Source organism: Patagioenas fasciata, chromosome 3 (genome assembly GCF_037038585.1).
Source record: "Patagioenas fasciata isolate bPatFas1 chromosome 3, bPatFas1.hap1, whole genome shotgun sequence".
Lineage (NCBI taxonomy): Eukaryota > Metazoa > Chordata > Aves > Columbiformes > Columbidae > Patagioenas > Patagioenas fasciata.
The window spans coordinates 26447514-26463855 of record NC_092522.1 but is presented as its reverse complement, the minus strand read 5'-3'; the positions used below and the strand labels follow the sequence as shown (position 1 = coordinate 26463855).

Below are 16342 nucleotides of genomic sequence, written 5' to 3'. Positions count from 1 at the left end.
GTCCCTACCATTGGTTGTCACCAAGAAGAGCCTGGCTCCATCCTCATGCATCTTCCCTGCTAAAAGAGCTCCCCCTCCCACAGCTGTGAGGCAGGTTCTCCTGGATTCACACCTCCAGCACAACAGAAGAGCTGGAAGCTGCTCCCTGGGGCCCCTGCAGCCTCCTGGTGGAGATAGGGCTTTTGTGTATGTGTGTTTTGTTTTAAAGAGAGAAGTGAGTTGTTTGGAGGCCATAAAAGTGTTTTGACTATCTGATGCTTCCAGAAGAAGGTGGTCTGTAAAGCCGCATCTGTTCAGAGCTGGCTCAGTAGCTGTCTCCAGGGAGGAAGGCAGAAGTCATCTGGCACACAATGCTCTGTACAACTTAAAATGACAAACTCCTCATTCTTACGAAATGAGTCCTGGCATAGTTAATATCCACACAGAGTAATCATCAATGTTGTGCACTTCCAGCCCCTGCAAATTGCTCAATGATTTCTTCGAGACTTGCTGAGGTAAGGAGTAAGAGGGCCAGGAGAAGGCTTGATGTAGTGAATACTCGTAGGATCTTGTTAAATAGATAGTGTTCAATAAGATCCTAACGGTAAATAAGACATTAAAATTGGGCTCTAGGACCTCAGTTGCAAACATGGGAGAACAGAGAAGTTCTTGGTTAACAGATGGCAGAAGTCTGACGAGTTCATTTATGTTATTCTAAAGCAGTAGCTTTTAACCTCTTGTCATCATGTAAACCTCCAAGGTTTCACCTCCATAGATGATCTAGTAAATAAGGGCTTTTCCTTAATCATTCTTTTTCAGACTGCTAGGGATGGCTGATATTTCTTGGACAAAGCATTTTGCTTTCAAATGCATCTTTTTAATTGCTTTATGTCTTAAGGGACCTGTTGAAACTCCAGACAAACTGAAAAGCTTCAACACCAAAGATGCTTGTGCTTGTGCAATGCTTCATCCTTTGAAATTATTTCCTTTTGTTTAAATCCATGTGTTTAATCTGTTGCATATCAAATTGTAAAATTGAATTAAGACACTTTCGTCAAGCCTTCAGATATGACCTCATGAGAGCAAATGGCTTCCAAGAGGCAGTTTGGAAGGTGTTTTTAGGAATCCTTATAAAAAAGTATTATTTCTTCACAGTGCCTTGTTTGTTCCAATAGCCCATTCTCTCATTCCAATGAGTCAACTCTTTGAGCATTATTTTGCAACATTTTCTTAGTATTTCTTAATTCTGTTTGCAGTATATATGGTGCTAATTGTGAACTGCTAACCAGGATCAGACTTGCATTAAGGTTTGATACCACTAGGATTTCTTGCAGGTATAAGTGTTCTCAGAAGTAGCTAAATAATTAATAGAAATAGTTCACTTGAAAGATACACTGGTTACACTTCTTATCACAGACTGCGTACTTTAGAAATGGTTAAATATGCACCCTGCTGATGTTATGTACTAATCAGTTCTTTAAGTAATGCCTATTATCGGCATGTATGTTCACAAGGAGAAGGTAACAAAGTTGTTTGCCATAGTTTTTAAATTTGTTTGAATATTGAACTACTTAAAAGATTCCACTAGCCATTTGTGAGCCCTTTATAAACTGTGTTATGAATGTAATCTTGGAGATTATGACTGAGGGCCCTTGGCTATTCAATCACTTTGTTGCTTTTAACTTTTTCTATCCCAGTTAAGAAGGACGTTCTTGTTAGGAATGGAAATATATACAAGTGTTGCTTCATCCAAGCAAAATGGTAGTGAAAAGCTTTCTTGATTATGTGGATGTTTGGTTTTGATTATTATCTTGAATATTTACTGCACTGACTTTCAGGTTATGTACGGTTTATCTAAAGAGGATTTTCTTTGTTTTTCAAGTGATCCACAAATTGCAAAGTTTGTGGGCAGTGATGTATTGGGAGAGTAGGAAGTTGCGGCTGGAAATACAGGTATGAACAATCCTGGGCTTCACTCCCAGCTGTGCCACTGGCAGAGATTTCTAAGAGTATACTTTTGAAGCAGCCTTATACTTAGGGATTCTACATCCAGGAACAAACACTGGTGTGGATCGTTAGCGGGGATGGTGCCTGAAGTCTGGCAGCTGAATGAAGACTGTTGCTAGAGGGCTGAGTACCTGAGCTTACTGCTCTTTCTCATTGAGACTTTGACATACCTGCTCATAACACCCATACAGTGACCACCTCCTTAGAGATGAAGGGCAATCAAAACCGCCCTGTTAGCCCTTCCACTGTTGCGCAGGTCTGCTCCCTCATTTATAATCCAAATGACTTTCGAAAGAGCTGAAAGTTCATAAGCAAAGGGTGTTGCACAGCTACATGTTGGTAACTATAGTGTGGTTTTGTATACTGCTGGTTTTTAGGTGAATTAAACACTTGACAGTACCTGCTGAAATCTTATTACGTGCTTATGAAAAAGAAAGGTTGGGTTTTTTTTAATCAAGAAGACTTCATAAAATTCTCAAGTGGATGTCACTTCATGATAACAGGAAAAGACTATGAAAATTTTTCAGAATCTTCAGGCAAAATCCTCAATTTAAGGGCTCCTTAGTTTACCAAAACAATGTATTAGACCTAAATATAAATATAGCTCCAGCTAGAATATTGATCAAACAAATCCAGCTTGGGGGGACGATACAGTGACATTCATTCTTGCAGGTTGTGTTAGGAAAGGGACCAGTCAGGCCTTGCAAGATGTTGAACATCTTTCTGATGTTGTACAAGTGCAGCCACCAGGTCAGATCAGGATTGCCTGTGCCACTGCTGTCCTCTCCATCTGCTATATTATTTACCTGTATTCCCTTTTTTTTTAACTGCTGGAGCATACTTTTATTTTAAGTTTTGGCATCGTTGCCTAGAATTAAAGTGGAAGTGATTTTTTTTTTTCTTTTTGTAAATAAGATAGTTCAAGTAAGAAGGGAAATTAATTACTCGTTTGTCTTTCTATAATATCAATATTATACTTACCAGAGACAGACCTTTGTCTTTGGTTCTCATTCACTTCAGTTACTGCTGAAGCATATTGCTGTACCATCTGCCTTGTGAGAAATTAATGTCTTCTAATTTCTTAATGTCTTCTAATTTCTTAAGAGACTGGAATGATGAGTCTGTGGACTCAGGTTCTTCATGTAGGATGGTACTAGGTCTGACATCTTCATTGTCAGCCAATGCGTAGGCTTTTCTAAACTATGATTTAATGAGGTGGATGTACAAATGACACTTACATTTGTGACAGTAGGCATTTGAGCCATCAGTCTATATCCATGATAGAAAAATTTAGAAGTTAATGTCTGAAGTACACAAAGGGCTCTGAGATGTTCAATGAAGATAGCTCTCCCAGGACTGTTCGGTAGCTTTGAACAGAGCAGCCTTCGGGATAATATAAATATGTGGGCTTTATGTAAAGTTCTGCTATAGAGAGATGAAGCCCAGCTGAACTGAAGTGGATCTTTCTGTCCTATTTCTAGACTGAGTCACCAAGCTCAGGCCATCTTGATGGAAGGGAGTAGTTCAATCAGCCACTCAAGAATACTGCTTTCATTGATTTCAGTAGCCAGGCATAGAAAATGGGCTTAAAAATATGTAAGGCTGGGAGGAGAAGGGGGAGTGGCAATACAGAGACCTTGTCCAGACCTAGTTCTGTGAGTGCAGCGCAAAACCTTAATATTGCATGAGTGTTGTTTGTTTGTTTGTTTTCTGAAGTAATATCAAGCAATGTGTTGCTTTCTCTAAACTTGCTAGCATCATCTTGAACATGTGTTTCTTAAAAACCATTAGGAAAAACATTTATGAAGCTGTAGTAGCTTATTAGAGCTTTTCTTCCATGCAGACTGTACCAGCAGATTGTGAAAGAGACAGGACTCCATACCCAAGGCTGTTTGTTTTTTTTGTAGGTGCAGAATATGACTTAAAATATAACATTACTGGCTGGCCCATTTTCGAAGTTGCTGCCAATTAATCTTGCTCTGTATGAAATCCTATTAAACCTTCCCCAGTGCAATCTGGGTGCATATTCTAAGTTGAGTTACATAATTTTAATTTGTTGAATAAACTCCTATAAATGCTCTGCTAGGAATACAATATTTATATTTATCATATGTGTGTTACTTAATGGGGTATAACCCAAATCATCACTGAGCAGTTCTGAAATAGAAGGCAACAGCTGTAATACTGAGAAAGCGATGCAGGTCAGGAGTTCAAACACTGAGATTAAAGGGATGACTTTTACTCTACTGTCTTTACTTTGTCATGCTTGCTATAAGTAGACGTCAAGACTCTCTGGTATATAAACCACTGCGCTTATATTTCTCCTTTTTAAAAATTCTTTTTATTTTTAGTTACTGAATCCGATCACTTTCCTCTGCTGATATTTAAGTCTTACTGACTGTGGTGGAAACAGGATTTCCTGTGGTGATTAAAACCACAGGTGCTAGGATTAAGGAAGGCCTTTTTTCTTGGTGGTACATAGACTAAAACTGGAATGATACAGAGAAGATTAGTGTGGCATCCTCAGGGCTGACAGGCAGATTTGGAAGAGCACATGAGGGGATCAAACTCTGGGAGGTGTCACCATGGAGACACTTTTCTGGCATTCACAATATTTTTATCAAGACTTTAGTTTAACTGATTTGAAGATGGGAATTGACTGCTGGAAGCAGAAACCTCTTTGGATGGAGCATGGATATGTGCAGCCTTTATAGAAAACATGTATATTTTTAGGATAGATGGTTTAGACCACTGATCGTTGTATTGCTTCCCTAGACCCCCTGTAATGTCCAGCTGTGCTTTTTGGAGAGAGAGGGCACCTTTACCACAGGAAAGCTATTTTCTGGGTTGTCAAATCCAAGCCATGTTAAATGTGGATAATAACTCTAGCACTGAAATACAGAGTAATGGTCACAATCCTTTCTGTTCCCTTTTACCTTTTATCCATAAGACTTTTTTTTTTGGAGGAGGAGAGTTATTCTAAGGGACAGCTATAATATCTCAGCACCTTCTGAACATTTGCCTGTCCTTCAAATTCTAGTCATTCTGGCTTGAGGTGTCTTGGGATCAGGATCCTGTCTAAAGTTCCCTTGATTTTTTTACTTTTGTAATTGCATTCTAGGTATCTTTTATTAAGGCGCAGTTTTAAGCTGCTGTGTGGACGTTACAGCTTGCTCTAATACTGTGTTATCACTCAATGGTGGAAGTGGTGCCATACCATAAGGTCACAGAGGTGACACCTGAATGTGTTTTTGGACCAGATCCTGTTGACTACTCTCTTGCAATTGTTTGTACTGAATTTATTGAATCTCTTTGTAGGAACAAGAATTTATATATATATGTGTGGGTATATAAAAATATATTTATAAAATATTTAAAATATGGGTTTGTATATCTATACATGTATGTATAAAATATATATAAAAATAAGTTCTCATTTCTTATATATATAATATATATTAAATGTTCGTTCCTATATCTAATATATTAAAAGAAAGTTCTTATTCCTACAAAAAGGTTCTCTCTATATATATATATCAGAAACATACCTTTGATTTGCAAGTTGACAAGTAGTTACATATGTATATGTATATATGGGGAGCAGTCGTGCGTGTCAAACAGCATGTTTTATAAAGTAGCCTTTATCTTCTGGAACATGAGCGTTGCAGGAGCGGGCTGTGGTTGGGTGAAATGCAATCCTCGGGGCAGCGGGGCTGCTTGTGTTGGTAAGGTCAGCAGGATTTGCTCTCAAATTCATCCAGGCATTACTGCGCACACTAATGAAATGTGCAGCGCAGAAGTATGGTCTTCTACTTCACTAAGGATAATAAACAGTAAAATCTAAGGTTTTATTATGGTATATATTACAATTTTCCATTATTTGTCATCTCCTCTTTGCCTCACCTTTATTAGGTGCCACCTTGGCTCTACGAGTGAACCTTCGTACATGTATTTTTATAAAAAGGAGAATTCAAAGGTTTTTTCCCTAGCACCCTGCATCAGAATAACTGAGATTCTACACAACCACAGTTACGGCTGCAGATTTCTGTGCGTGCCACAAAGAATTATTTGTGCAATCATCCTGCACTCGTCATCAGCGTGAGAGTTTACAAAAGTCACCTCTTAACTTTTAAAAGTTATTCCTCTTCCAACAATGTTCTTCAGTTTATGAAATGTGGCCAGCCACCTTACTTAATGACCTGGTCGTCAGCAGTTTTACAAAGATTATTGCCTTTGTATTTCACACAGCACATTTGCGTATAACCAAAACAATCTAAAAAGAAACCACAAATTGTAAAATCCTGACCACATAATTTTTAAGTTAATAGGAAACATGAAACCTTTACATTTAGTGAAGTAACTTTCCAGGTGTCCCTGTTTTTCTAATAAACAGTTACTGTTTATTAAAAAAAAAAAAAAAAATCAATATATAGAAATACAGTATTGTATTGAATTAAAAGTTCCAAAACAGATAAGTTCTGTTCTTTCCCTGTATGCACACTAAGGGCCCATTTCTGCTTTTTTACTTACAAAGCTTCCACTGACAGCAGCCCCACAGTCCATAAAGGCACAGGGAACAGATAAGTGTAAGTTGAGTTAAACTTCAGCTTCTGATGATCCCAGCAGCTTTTGAAACTAACAGGTAATCACTAAATACAAACTATTTTGGAATGAATAAAAATAAAAAGCTTTTCAGGCTAAAATACAAAGCCGTAATAGGGATGATTTTGACAGATATATCAGTCCTGAAAATTAAAGGTAGAACATGGGAGCTGAATTACCTGTGCAGAAGGGCATGTGATTATTGAATTCTGATGATACTACTCTTTATCCAGCTTTGTAGAGTGCACACAGTTTGGCTCTGTTGTTTCTGACAATTTTTGATTGTCTCTTCTGTGCATTGCTCACTTCAGCAAGGTAGAAATGGCATCTGTTTAGAGTCTAGTTCATAGTGCTTGGTGGTAAAAAAACCCACAAATGTGCAGGGGAGATATTTTAGAAATAAGATCAGGTATTTCATGATGTATATCATGATGTATGTATTCCAGATATTTTTCATTTACAAAATGGAAAGTTGGTGCTTGTTAATGTCGATGTGTATTTCAGTTGTGTGGATAGTACCTATGTGTCCCTTCCTGGGATGAACCAGAGCAGCTCAGGGATGTGTGATGGGCCTTCTGCAGCTGCTGAGGATTTGGCTCCAGTGGTCAGGGCTTTTGGAATGGAGAAGCCACAGTTTGTCTCTGCTGCTGCGCCTGGGAAGTTCTGCATGGCACAAACATCACCATGCTGATAGCAGAAAGTTTTAGGGAATCGAGCTTTGTTGCAGTTGTGAGGCAAAATGGAGACCTGCACCTGGGAAAGCCTGACACTGTGTCACACTAAAAGGGTCTGAGAAGAAGCAAATGGGTCATCTCGAATGAGAGCAAAACCAAGATTTATTTTCTTTTTTTTTTTTCTTCTTAGACTTTCTGAAAGACTAAGAGGAAACATTGCCAGATCAGAAGGAATCTCAGCAACTTTCAAAATCTAGTCGGACTGGTTTGCTGTCAGCCTGGCTGGATCTCTGGCAGCTTACAGGGAGAGCTCCTCTGGAGCTTGGACCTCAAGCACTTGTTGCTGCATGGACAGCCTGACCAGGCACTGGGCACATGAGGGGTTGAGAGGCTCCAGGAGGGCACCTCTAAGGCTCCAGGATTTGTGAAAGACGCTGCAAAGTTTGGGTTGTTTTGGTTTTGGGGTTTGTTTTTCTTCCAAATTGGAACAAAAATAAGTGCGCAAAAATCAAAACACTTCATGATTTGTGAAGGTTGTATCTTTGGAGGTCTCCTGAGAAATCGTGGGAAGTTTCCTGCAAAAGGATGGCATAGAGCACTGTCCCCATGGCTGGTCTGAAGCCCCTGCAGCAAGTGATGGGCAGTGCACAGACAGCAGCCAAGTCGTATAGGGCCACAGATGCCATCTAAGGAATGTCTCCATGGTTTAGCTGTAGCTCTTGGAGGAAATAATTTAATAACTCTTTTCTTTAGAAGTGTTTGCGGTTGAGGTACTTCATGTAACAGAGCTGGTTCCTCAGCTGGTGAGCGGCAGAGCTGTGAGATGTAACAGCTCAAGGAACTGTCCCCTTGGTTTTGTACAGGTGTGTTGCAGAAGTGAAAACAGCTGAATCTACATGTTGAGTTTGCTTGTTTATTTGAGAAATTATGGAAACATTGCCATTCCTGACACCACAGCTGTGTTTTTAAGGTCAGTAGGAGCAGCACATTGACATGTACAGCAGTAAAAGCGTTATGTTGTGGCAGAGACATTTAATCTGGCCTTGCAGGAATTCATAGATTTATGTGGAAAGCACCACGAACTCTTGCATCAGGAGGATGCAGTCTCAGTTGTGTCTGCAGCACTGCACATACCCGTGCACTTTTAAAGAATGGAGAGTAAGTTTACTTTCAGAGCCTGTGTCCACATACCTATAAATAAGATATTCTCTTAGCTCCTCCAAACATTTTGCAGAAAGAAGATGGTTCCTGAGATATGGTCAGCTGGAGAAAGTCTTGGGTGGTGGTTGCCTGGTCTGTGTCTTACGTGATTTTCATTGTGCTTTCAGTGAGATCCCAGTCATCCTCTCTCACTTGTATTGTGTGTGCTTACCTGTAATACCGTGGGCAATGACCCAGCTGTGCTTCTCAATGCCTCAAGTATCTCAGCTACACCTTTCTTCATCTCTAGAAACAAAGCAGAGGTTCTTCAGAAGCAGCCTTGTCCCATCCAGGAGGGTGTGATTAGAAACCTTTGGCAAGTAAAACGAGTGATGATTTAATTCAGAAGGGAATACAGGGCTAAAATGGGTAAGGGTATAGAAAAAGACTACTTGATCACTGTCTAAAGTTAATGTGGATGTACAGCGTTGATAAACAGAATGTGAAAGACAAGTCTTATGGCATAAAGTTGAGGGATGCCTAGTCATTTCCCTAGGGCAGCTGTCCTCCCGAGGTCAAAGCATGACACATTCCCCACACACAGGCACTGGAGCAGGCACGGATGGAGACTGTGATGTTTGTTGTGGCCAAAAGAGGCAGTGGAAAAACTGAATTACAGGCGCAGCCTAAGAATTTGGGGCTTAAGAGTTTCTGTCAAGTGCAGATGGGGATGTATTTGCACACTTCTGACAGGAGAGGAGATCCCGGAGAAGGCGCAAATCCTCCTCAGCGCTCATCCTCTCCCTTCTCGGCAGGTCGCACCAAGTGTCCTGTCGGCGGGGAGCGGTGAGAATTGCTTAAAACCCACTTGGAAGTGAAACCCTGGAGCCAGGCGAAGGGCAGCGCAGAGCCTGACCGCCTCCTGCTGCCGGTACCGCGGGCAGATCCCCACCCGCTGCCCCTGCAGCCTCTAGCAGAAACGCATCCCAGCGGGTTCCTAGAGGTGCCTAATTCTTCCTCTAAAGCAAGGGCGGTATTTGTCCCAATTATTTAATAATAGGTGCAAGCCCTGTTAAAACCTTCCTTAGAACAACAGAAAAAAAAAAAAAGCCTTGTATGAGTTGCTTTTCCTTCTGGGCTCCGGGCTGCCTCCTCTCCCCGTTCCCGGGCTGAGGCACCTCTGCAGGCGGCGTCCAGGCTGCCGCAAGTGCCTCGCTATTGCGCGGCGCGGAATAAATAGGCGGGCGGCGGCGCGGCCGGCGGAGCCCTCCGCTCCCCGCAGCCCCTCCACGTCACTCCGCGGCGAGGCGAGCACGTGGGGCGGGGAGACCTTATAAATCTCCCTCTCCCTGCGCGGCCGTGATGTTATCTGCTGGCACTCGTCCCCTCCTCGCAGGGAGAGCCGCGGGACCGGGGGAGGCGGGCGGGGGGCGCCGGGCGGAGCGCTAGATCCGCCGGGAGCTGCGCGCTGCGCCGCGCCGCCGGGGCCAGCCCCAGCCCCGCAGGGGAGGCCGGGGGGAAGAGCGGCGCTGCGCTCCGCGCCAGCGCCGGGCGGCCTCTCCGCGCCTGCGATCCGCGGGAGGCTGTCGGGGCGGCGGCGGCGGCGCTGCCTCGCTGACTGCGGCGTGGGGTTGGCGTTTGGGAAGGAGGAGGAAGAGGAGGGAGCTGGAAAAAGCTCTGCAGCGCGCAGCGGCCCGGGCGGGGGTGGGTCGGTGCATGCGGCGCGGGGCGCACGCAGCAGCCTGCGGGACGCGGCCGGACGGAGGAGCAGCAGCACCGCCGCTCGCTGCCGCCGCGGGGGCAAGGCGCAGCCGCCTGCCGCTCCGCCCGGCCGCGGGGGCCGGGATTCCGCGCAGCCGGGCGCACACGTGCGCGCCTCTGCCGGCGCTGCCGCGGGGGCTGAGCGGGGCTGAGCGCGGGGCGGTGCCGCTGCCTGCCGGGAGCCGCCGGGCGCCACGGGCGCACGGCGGGGCTGAGCGCCGCGCCGGCAGCCTCTGCCCCGCCGGCTGCGGCAGCGCCCTTTAATACCCATCACTGCTTTTTCTTCCCCTCCTTTTTTTTTTTTTCTCTTTTTCCTTTTTTTTTTCGTTGATTTTTTTGTTTCCCAGCCGGCTCCGCCAGCGCGTTGAGAACAGTCTCCCTTCCATTTACTTGATTCGCAGGTTTGTTTATCTGTTTGGGGGTTTTTTCCTCCCCTTTTTTTCCTGTTCTGCTTACTCCACCCCCGAATTTTATCTAGTTGTAGCAACTTGCTGCCTTTTTTTTTTTTTTTTTTTTAAGAATAATTGGTATTTTTTTCACTGACGCCTCCCGTGCGTTTTTTGATTGCAAGCCGTCCTTGCAGTCCGGTTTTTAACTGCATTTTGTCTGCAGATCTTCCCTTTGTTTGCACACATCCCCTTTTATTTTTAAATTTTTGTCGTTGTTGTTCGCTGTTAAAGTCACTCTTTTTTTGGGGGGGCGCTGTATTTAAACACTTAAAATGCACTGCTATCTCCTGAGCGTGTTTCTCACCCTGGATCTGGCCACCGTGGCTCTCAGCCTGTCTACCTGCAGCACCCTCGACATGGATCAGTTTATGCGCAAGAGGATCGAGGCGATCCGGGGGCAGATCTTGAGCAAACTGAAGCTCACCAGCCCCCCGGACGAGTACCCCGAGCCCGAGGAGGTGCCCCCGGAGGTCATCTCCATCTACAACAGCACCAGGGACCTGCTGCAAGAGAAAGCCAACCACAGAGCTGCCACTTGCGAAAGGGAGAGGAGCGACGAGGAGTATTATGCCAAAGAAGTTTACAAAATAGACATGCAGCCTTTTTACCCGGAAAGTAAGTCCTCTGTGTTTGTGCATGCGTGTGTAACTTCAACCCCGCGGCTTGGCAGTGACCGGCACCTTCAAATACCAGCCCCATGCATCATAATCTGCCGCCTTTGCTTGGTTTGCTCTTATCCGCAGCATCTCTTCGGTGGTGGCTTCTAAAGTTTCGTTTAGGTGGTGGGGTACGAGTATGCCGGGGTGGGTGGGTTGGGGGGTCAGCTGTTCCCCCAGACTCACGGGGTTTCCATCCCCTTTGAAGTCACCCAGGAGTCCCTAAAAATGCCTCTCTTTCCACCACCATGTACCTGAGCAAAGCTCCCCCTGCCTGTGATCCCCCTCTCTCCCCAGCACTGGGTTCAGCTCCCCCGCAGCCCCGTGTGCAGCCTCCAAAAAGAGCCAATATCTTTCCACTGCTGTTGTTTCCCTTGGAGTGTCTGGATTGGGCAGGTTTCCATCTCTCCATAACTGAAAAGGCGGTCTTTAGGAAAAAAAAAAAAAAGTCACCGTCTCCTGTGCTCTCTGCGCCCCTCTACTCTAGAACATCATCCCCAAGCCCACTACTCGGGTTGGTGCTCAGAGAGGGCAGAGGCACAGACGTCCTCCCTCCTCTTCCCACTTCAGCTAGCCTCCTGTTTCAGTTCATGAGCACTTTCATTTCAGGTGTAGAAAAAGTTTTCCCTTCTGGGTAGCCTCGGTTCTTGGAACCTGTATCAGCCGTCTGCTTTTTGCTGTTTTTAACGACCTTCTGGTGATCTGTGCCACGTTTTGCACACACACAAAAAAAGGTACAAATGCTCCGTGCTAACCAGGTCTACTTAGAATGATTAATAATCATAACTACGTGCCTTTTTGTTTGGTAGTGAAGTTTAAGTGTATAGAAAAAAAAATAAGTAAAAGCACTGCACTCACTTAAAAGAATCTAGATCATCAGCATACCAAGGAAAGTGAAATACCAGAAGCAGAAAATAACTTAACCATTCGCATATCCAATACGTAGTCACTACTCTTTTCATTTCGCTTGCTTTCCTCTCTCTTCCCTCCCCCGCCACTTGATGCCCTATATACTGGCTGTCTGTTTTTGAAAAGCACATACCTCTTGCTTAAATAGATAATGCAGCCATCTTGGTAACTGTATCCTAGAGTTTCTAATTGCATTTTCCCCTTATTTATTTTTAGTTTAGCAAGTTGTAGCTTTGGGGCTTGCTCCGTCTTGCATGTGATAGTCCTAGGATGCCAGCCAAGGCATCTGAACCCCACGCTTGGTGCAGCTGCCTCCCTTTCTCCCTTTATTCTTAAATGACAGCATCAGGTACAGGACATCCTGGCAGTCAGAGCCATTTTATTATTGTAATTATGGCACCATCCATAATAGCCATGATAAATACACTCCACCCTTGTTACCCTTGGGGAAGAAATACTTTTTTTTTTTTTTTTAAATGTGTATTTGGAGCCAAGTGGGTATGAGCAAAGAGTTTCAGTGTAATTCATAGCAGTAGTGAGAACACAGAAATCATGCCCGTTTTCCACGTTGCTGTACTGTAGTATTTTGCTGGTGGTTTTGGTGGCAGTCAGCACTTTGTTTTGAGACCCGTCAGGTCATGCCCTGAGCAGAGGAGTGAGCTCCTATAGGTGAAGGTTAGGAAGACCGCTAGCAGTGCCTTGTCTTTTGTGGAACTGACCCTGTAACAGAGAGTCCCTGAGAGCTGTAAGATTCATCCATCCTGAGTTCGCCTGTTGTTTTCCCTTGCATGAGTAAACTGCAAAGAACTGATAGTCCAAAAGGCAGCTGTGTACTTTCCAGAAAATAAAAATATCTATGGGGTGTGACTTGAATGGTGATGACAAAAGAGGATTTATTTTAAAAATCTTGTCAGAGGCTGGATTTGTACTGAAGTGTATCGATAGAGGTTTTGGAAGAGCGAAGGAGATTGCAGGTATCTACCAACAGAGTGCATCAGACGTTTGGGATCGGAGGGCTGGTTAGCAGCAGATCCAGTACTACTGTGCAAGGGCTGTCGCTAACATCAGAGTAAGTAGGTTAACTGTTTTTCCACTGCTCTCTAGTTATGCTGGATGGAGCGAACCTTTCCAAAAAAGACAGAAAGGAAGAAATCGCTCCACCATATTTTAAAAGAAGAAATTGAGAGAGCAGCTTTGGCAGCCGCGGGTTCTTTCTCCTAGATGTCTCAGAGTGAATTTTTTTAACTCTACAGTTTCTGCTGGGTCGGAGAGAGGCAGGAGGGAGAAGGGGATCAGTGTGAGCTCAATGGAGGTCAAAAGCTGCTGGAAGGAAGGCATGGGAAAGATCAGTGGTTCAGTTTTTACCACAAGTTGTTAGCGTTCAGTAACTGACTACAACCCAAGTATTACAAATATGCTCTAATTATACTCATAGTCAGCAATATATCACTACAGATCGCTGATAGGTCTTTGTGGGGCATTTTGTAAAGTTCAGACTAAATATTTTTAGCAACGAGGAGATTTAAAAGGAAAACTATAAGAGATATTGTATATACCCTAAGGCATATTTTGTCTTAAATATTATCCTTGGCCAACTGTACTGTATAAATACAGTAAATATGAATAGAACTGGCAAGATGCCAATCTCCTGGGATGAATTTTAGTCAAGAAGGTATTTATGGGATATAAATAATACTGTGTCAACATTTAAAGAAGGGATCTGATTAGTTTTGAATTTATTCATATTAATCTTTTCACATGCTGTTAGTTTAAGGCTCAAAGTAAAGTTATGCTAAGGTTTACTGATGGTTTGCACTGAGGAAGTAAGGGGGCATCTGGCATCTGGCTTGACAGTCCACTTGAGGTTAAAGATACATCAACTCCGAATATACATGGAAATTCAGCGAGCTGGGGACTGCTGGACCTAAAAACAACAGAAGCGAAAAGTGGTGGTGGAAAAACATACTACAAAGAGGTTTGGAAAAACCAGAAAGGTTTTGTCTGTGAATCATGCCTCTCTGTGTTGTGCTTGCAACAGCACGAGTCCTAAATCCAGTTGGCAGTCAGAAAACAAGTTGTTTTACAGAGCGGTTTAAAGAGGGAGGTGGGATATGGAAGTTGAGCACAATCTGAGAGAGAGTTTTTGCAAATTCTTTGTCTTGGCAAAGTTAACTGAGCAGGTGCTTAATACTGATTTCTGTGAAAAATGGATTATGTTGGAAGTTTATTATTTATCAGTTCTTCATTGATTATCTGGGCTCTGATAATTCAGCTAATTATTGATTTGAGGCTAAGTGCTAGTCGCCATTGCAGTGATAATAAACAAGTTTATTGCTAGCACAATTATGGATTGCAAATTGTAATGCTAATGCATACCTGGGATACTAGGAGAAAAATGGCACCGTGCGTATGTGGGGGCTGGGAGCCAGTTGTGTGGTCTTCATTCTTGGCAGTTTTTATTACAGTCAATGAGCCAGGCGATTTTGGTGGCTTAAGACCTATGCAGGTAAATTTTCAAGTTTTCTGCATACTTGGAAACAGGTCTGTAAGTACTCAGTAGCCTAAGAAGTCATGGTTGTTCTGAGTTTGGTCCTGATTTTGCATGGATTTTAAACTACTTTAGTGTGAAGGAGCCTCCATGAGTTCCAGCCTGCACTGGGAGGTAGGATTAGTCTTCTCAGGAGCTCTCTACCATGAATATTGCTTTACATAGACTGTCATTCCGCTGCCTGTTCGCCTAATGAAAGACGACATTATAAACTGGCTGGGCACAATGACATGCTTCTATTTTATCAACAAGGACTCGATTTACCAGCAATTATACATATGTAGGCTCGTTCAGGGTACCAGAATTACTCACACAGGAGCAGCCGTGCTGACTGCATCATTACCGTGATGTTAACAGCTACGACTGTGCGGCTCGCGTGTGTTTGCATTTAGCAGAACACAGAACTTAATCTTTCAGGATTTCCTACATTGTTAATGACATGGAAGCAGTCTCAGGAGGAATACCTTATTTTAAAACTTTGTAGCTATGCTGGCCCTATAGTCATGCTCTGGAGCACCTATTTGCAGGAGGTGTTTGCCAGGCTTACTCTCTGGTTTGCAGAGAGGACGTGAAGCAATGTGAAGGCTTCCCTGAGGAGAGATGTGGGAGGAACAGTTCCTTGCTCCTTGTTCATGAATGGCACTTACTGCAGTCTCTTAGGTGGCGATTAAAAAAAACCAACAGGATATTATAAATGTCTTTAAAAAGGACCAGACTAATCTTCTGGACAGTAGTCTTCTACATACTAAGAAGGATAATAAAATAACATGCTCTGGTGCACTAACCAAGGGCAGCTGAAATCAAAGAGCTTTCTTCTGCTCCCACTCACGTGGAGTAGATGTGGGGTGCACCACATGTGTTTCCTGACCATCTTCTGAATCACCAGTGATGTGCTGTAGGCAGTGCACCAGGCTGGGAGTGAGGAAGGTCCACAAGCCAGGCTGGCATGGTACATGGTCCCTGCATTTCTTCCAGAGGATGAAGTGTATAGAATATCGAAAGACCCTTGCCCTGCTTCTTTAATGCTAGACCTGCTTCTTTAATGCTACAATGTTGGAAGACCTGCAAGACAGAAACAAAGGGCTACATTCCCAAGTCCATTCCATAACCCTCACTGAGTTTATAATCTCTGGTATCTGTTTTAATGAGGTGGTTTCACTCTAATTTGGTGAGTGAAAAGGTTAGATGTGCATCACTGACCCTGCTGCTCCCTAGCCCCCCACCTGTTCACAGTGTGAATGTTCAACAGTCCTGGAGACCTATCCAGAAATGTGCCCTTGTCTTTTGCCCAGAGCTTATATCACTCTTGATGGCTGCACTCAGTTGCAGGACTGGGTGTAAGTAGGTGTTTGTGTGAAGACAACAGATCATCTTCATTAGTTGCTGGTTTTAGCCTAACTCATCCTTGTTGCACTACAAGAGAACAGTAGTGGTCATCAGGATGGCTCTGTTAGCGTGGAGTTACTGTTCCAGTGTTTTGCTGCCAGTTTGAGATTCGTTCCTGCATCAGAGCTAAGCAAAAGGATGAGTGAGGACTCCTGGATATTGTCATCCGTGAGATTCTTCAGCATGGTGCTGAGACATGCACGGAGCTTCACACACATGAATGGACTCATT

The 16342-nt window shown here is 43.7% G+C and overlaps 1 protein-coding gene across 1 annotated transcript in view; it reads left to right on the top strand.

Moving 5' to 3' along the window:
• Positions 1 to 9925: 9925 nt before the first annotated feature.
• Positions 9926 to 16342, top strand: part of TGFB2 (transforming growth factor beta 2) — a 65920-nt gene continuing 59503 nt past the window's right edge. The window contains exon 1 of the mRNA XM_065834528.2: positions 9926 to 11227. Within this exon, the coding sequence (XP_065690600.1) occupies positions 10885 to 11227 (343 nt within the window). The 5' untranslated portion in view covers positions 9926 to 10884. The remainder of the gene's footprint in view (positions 11228 to 16342) is intronic.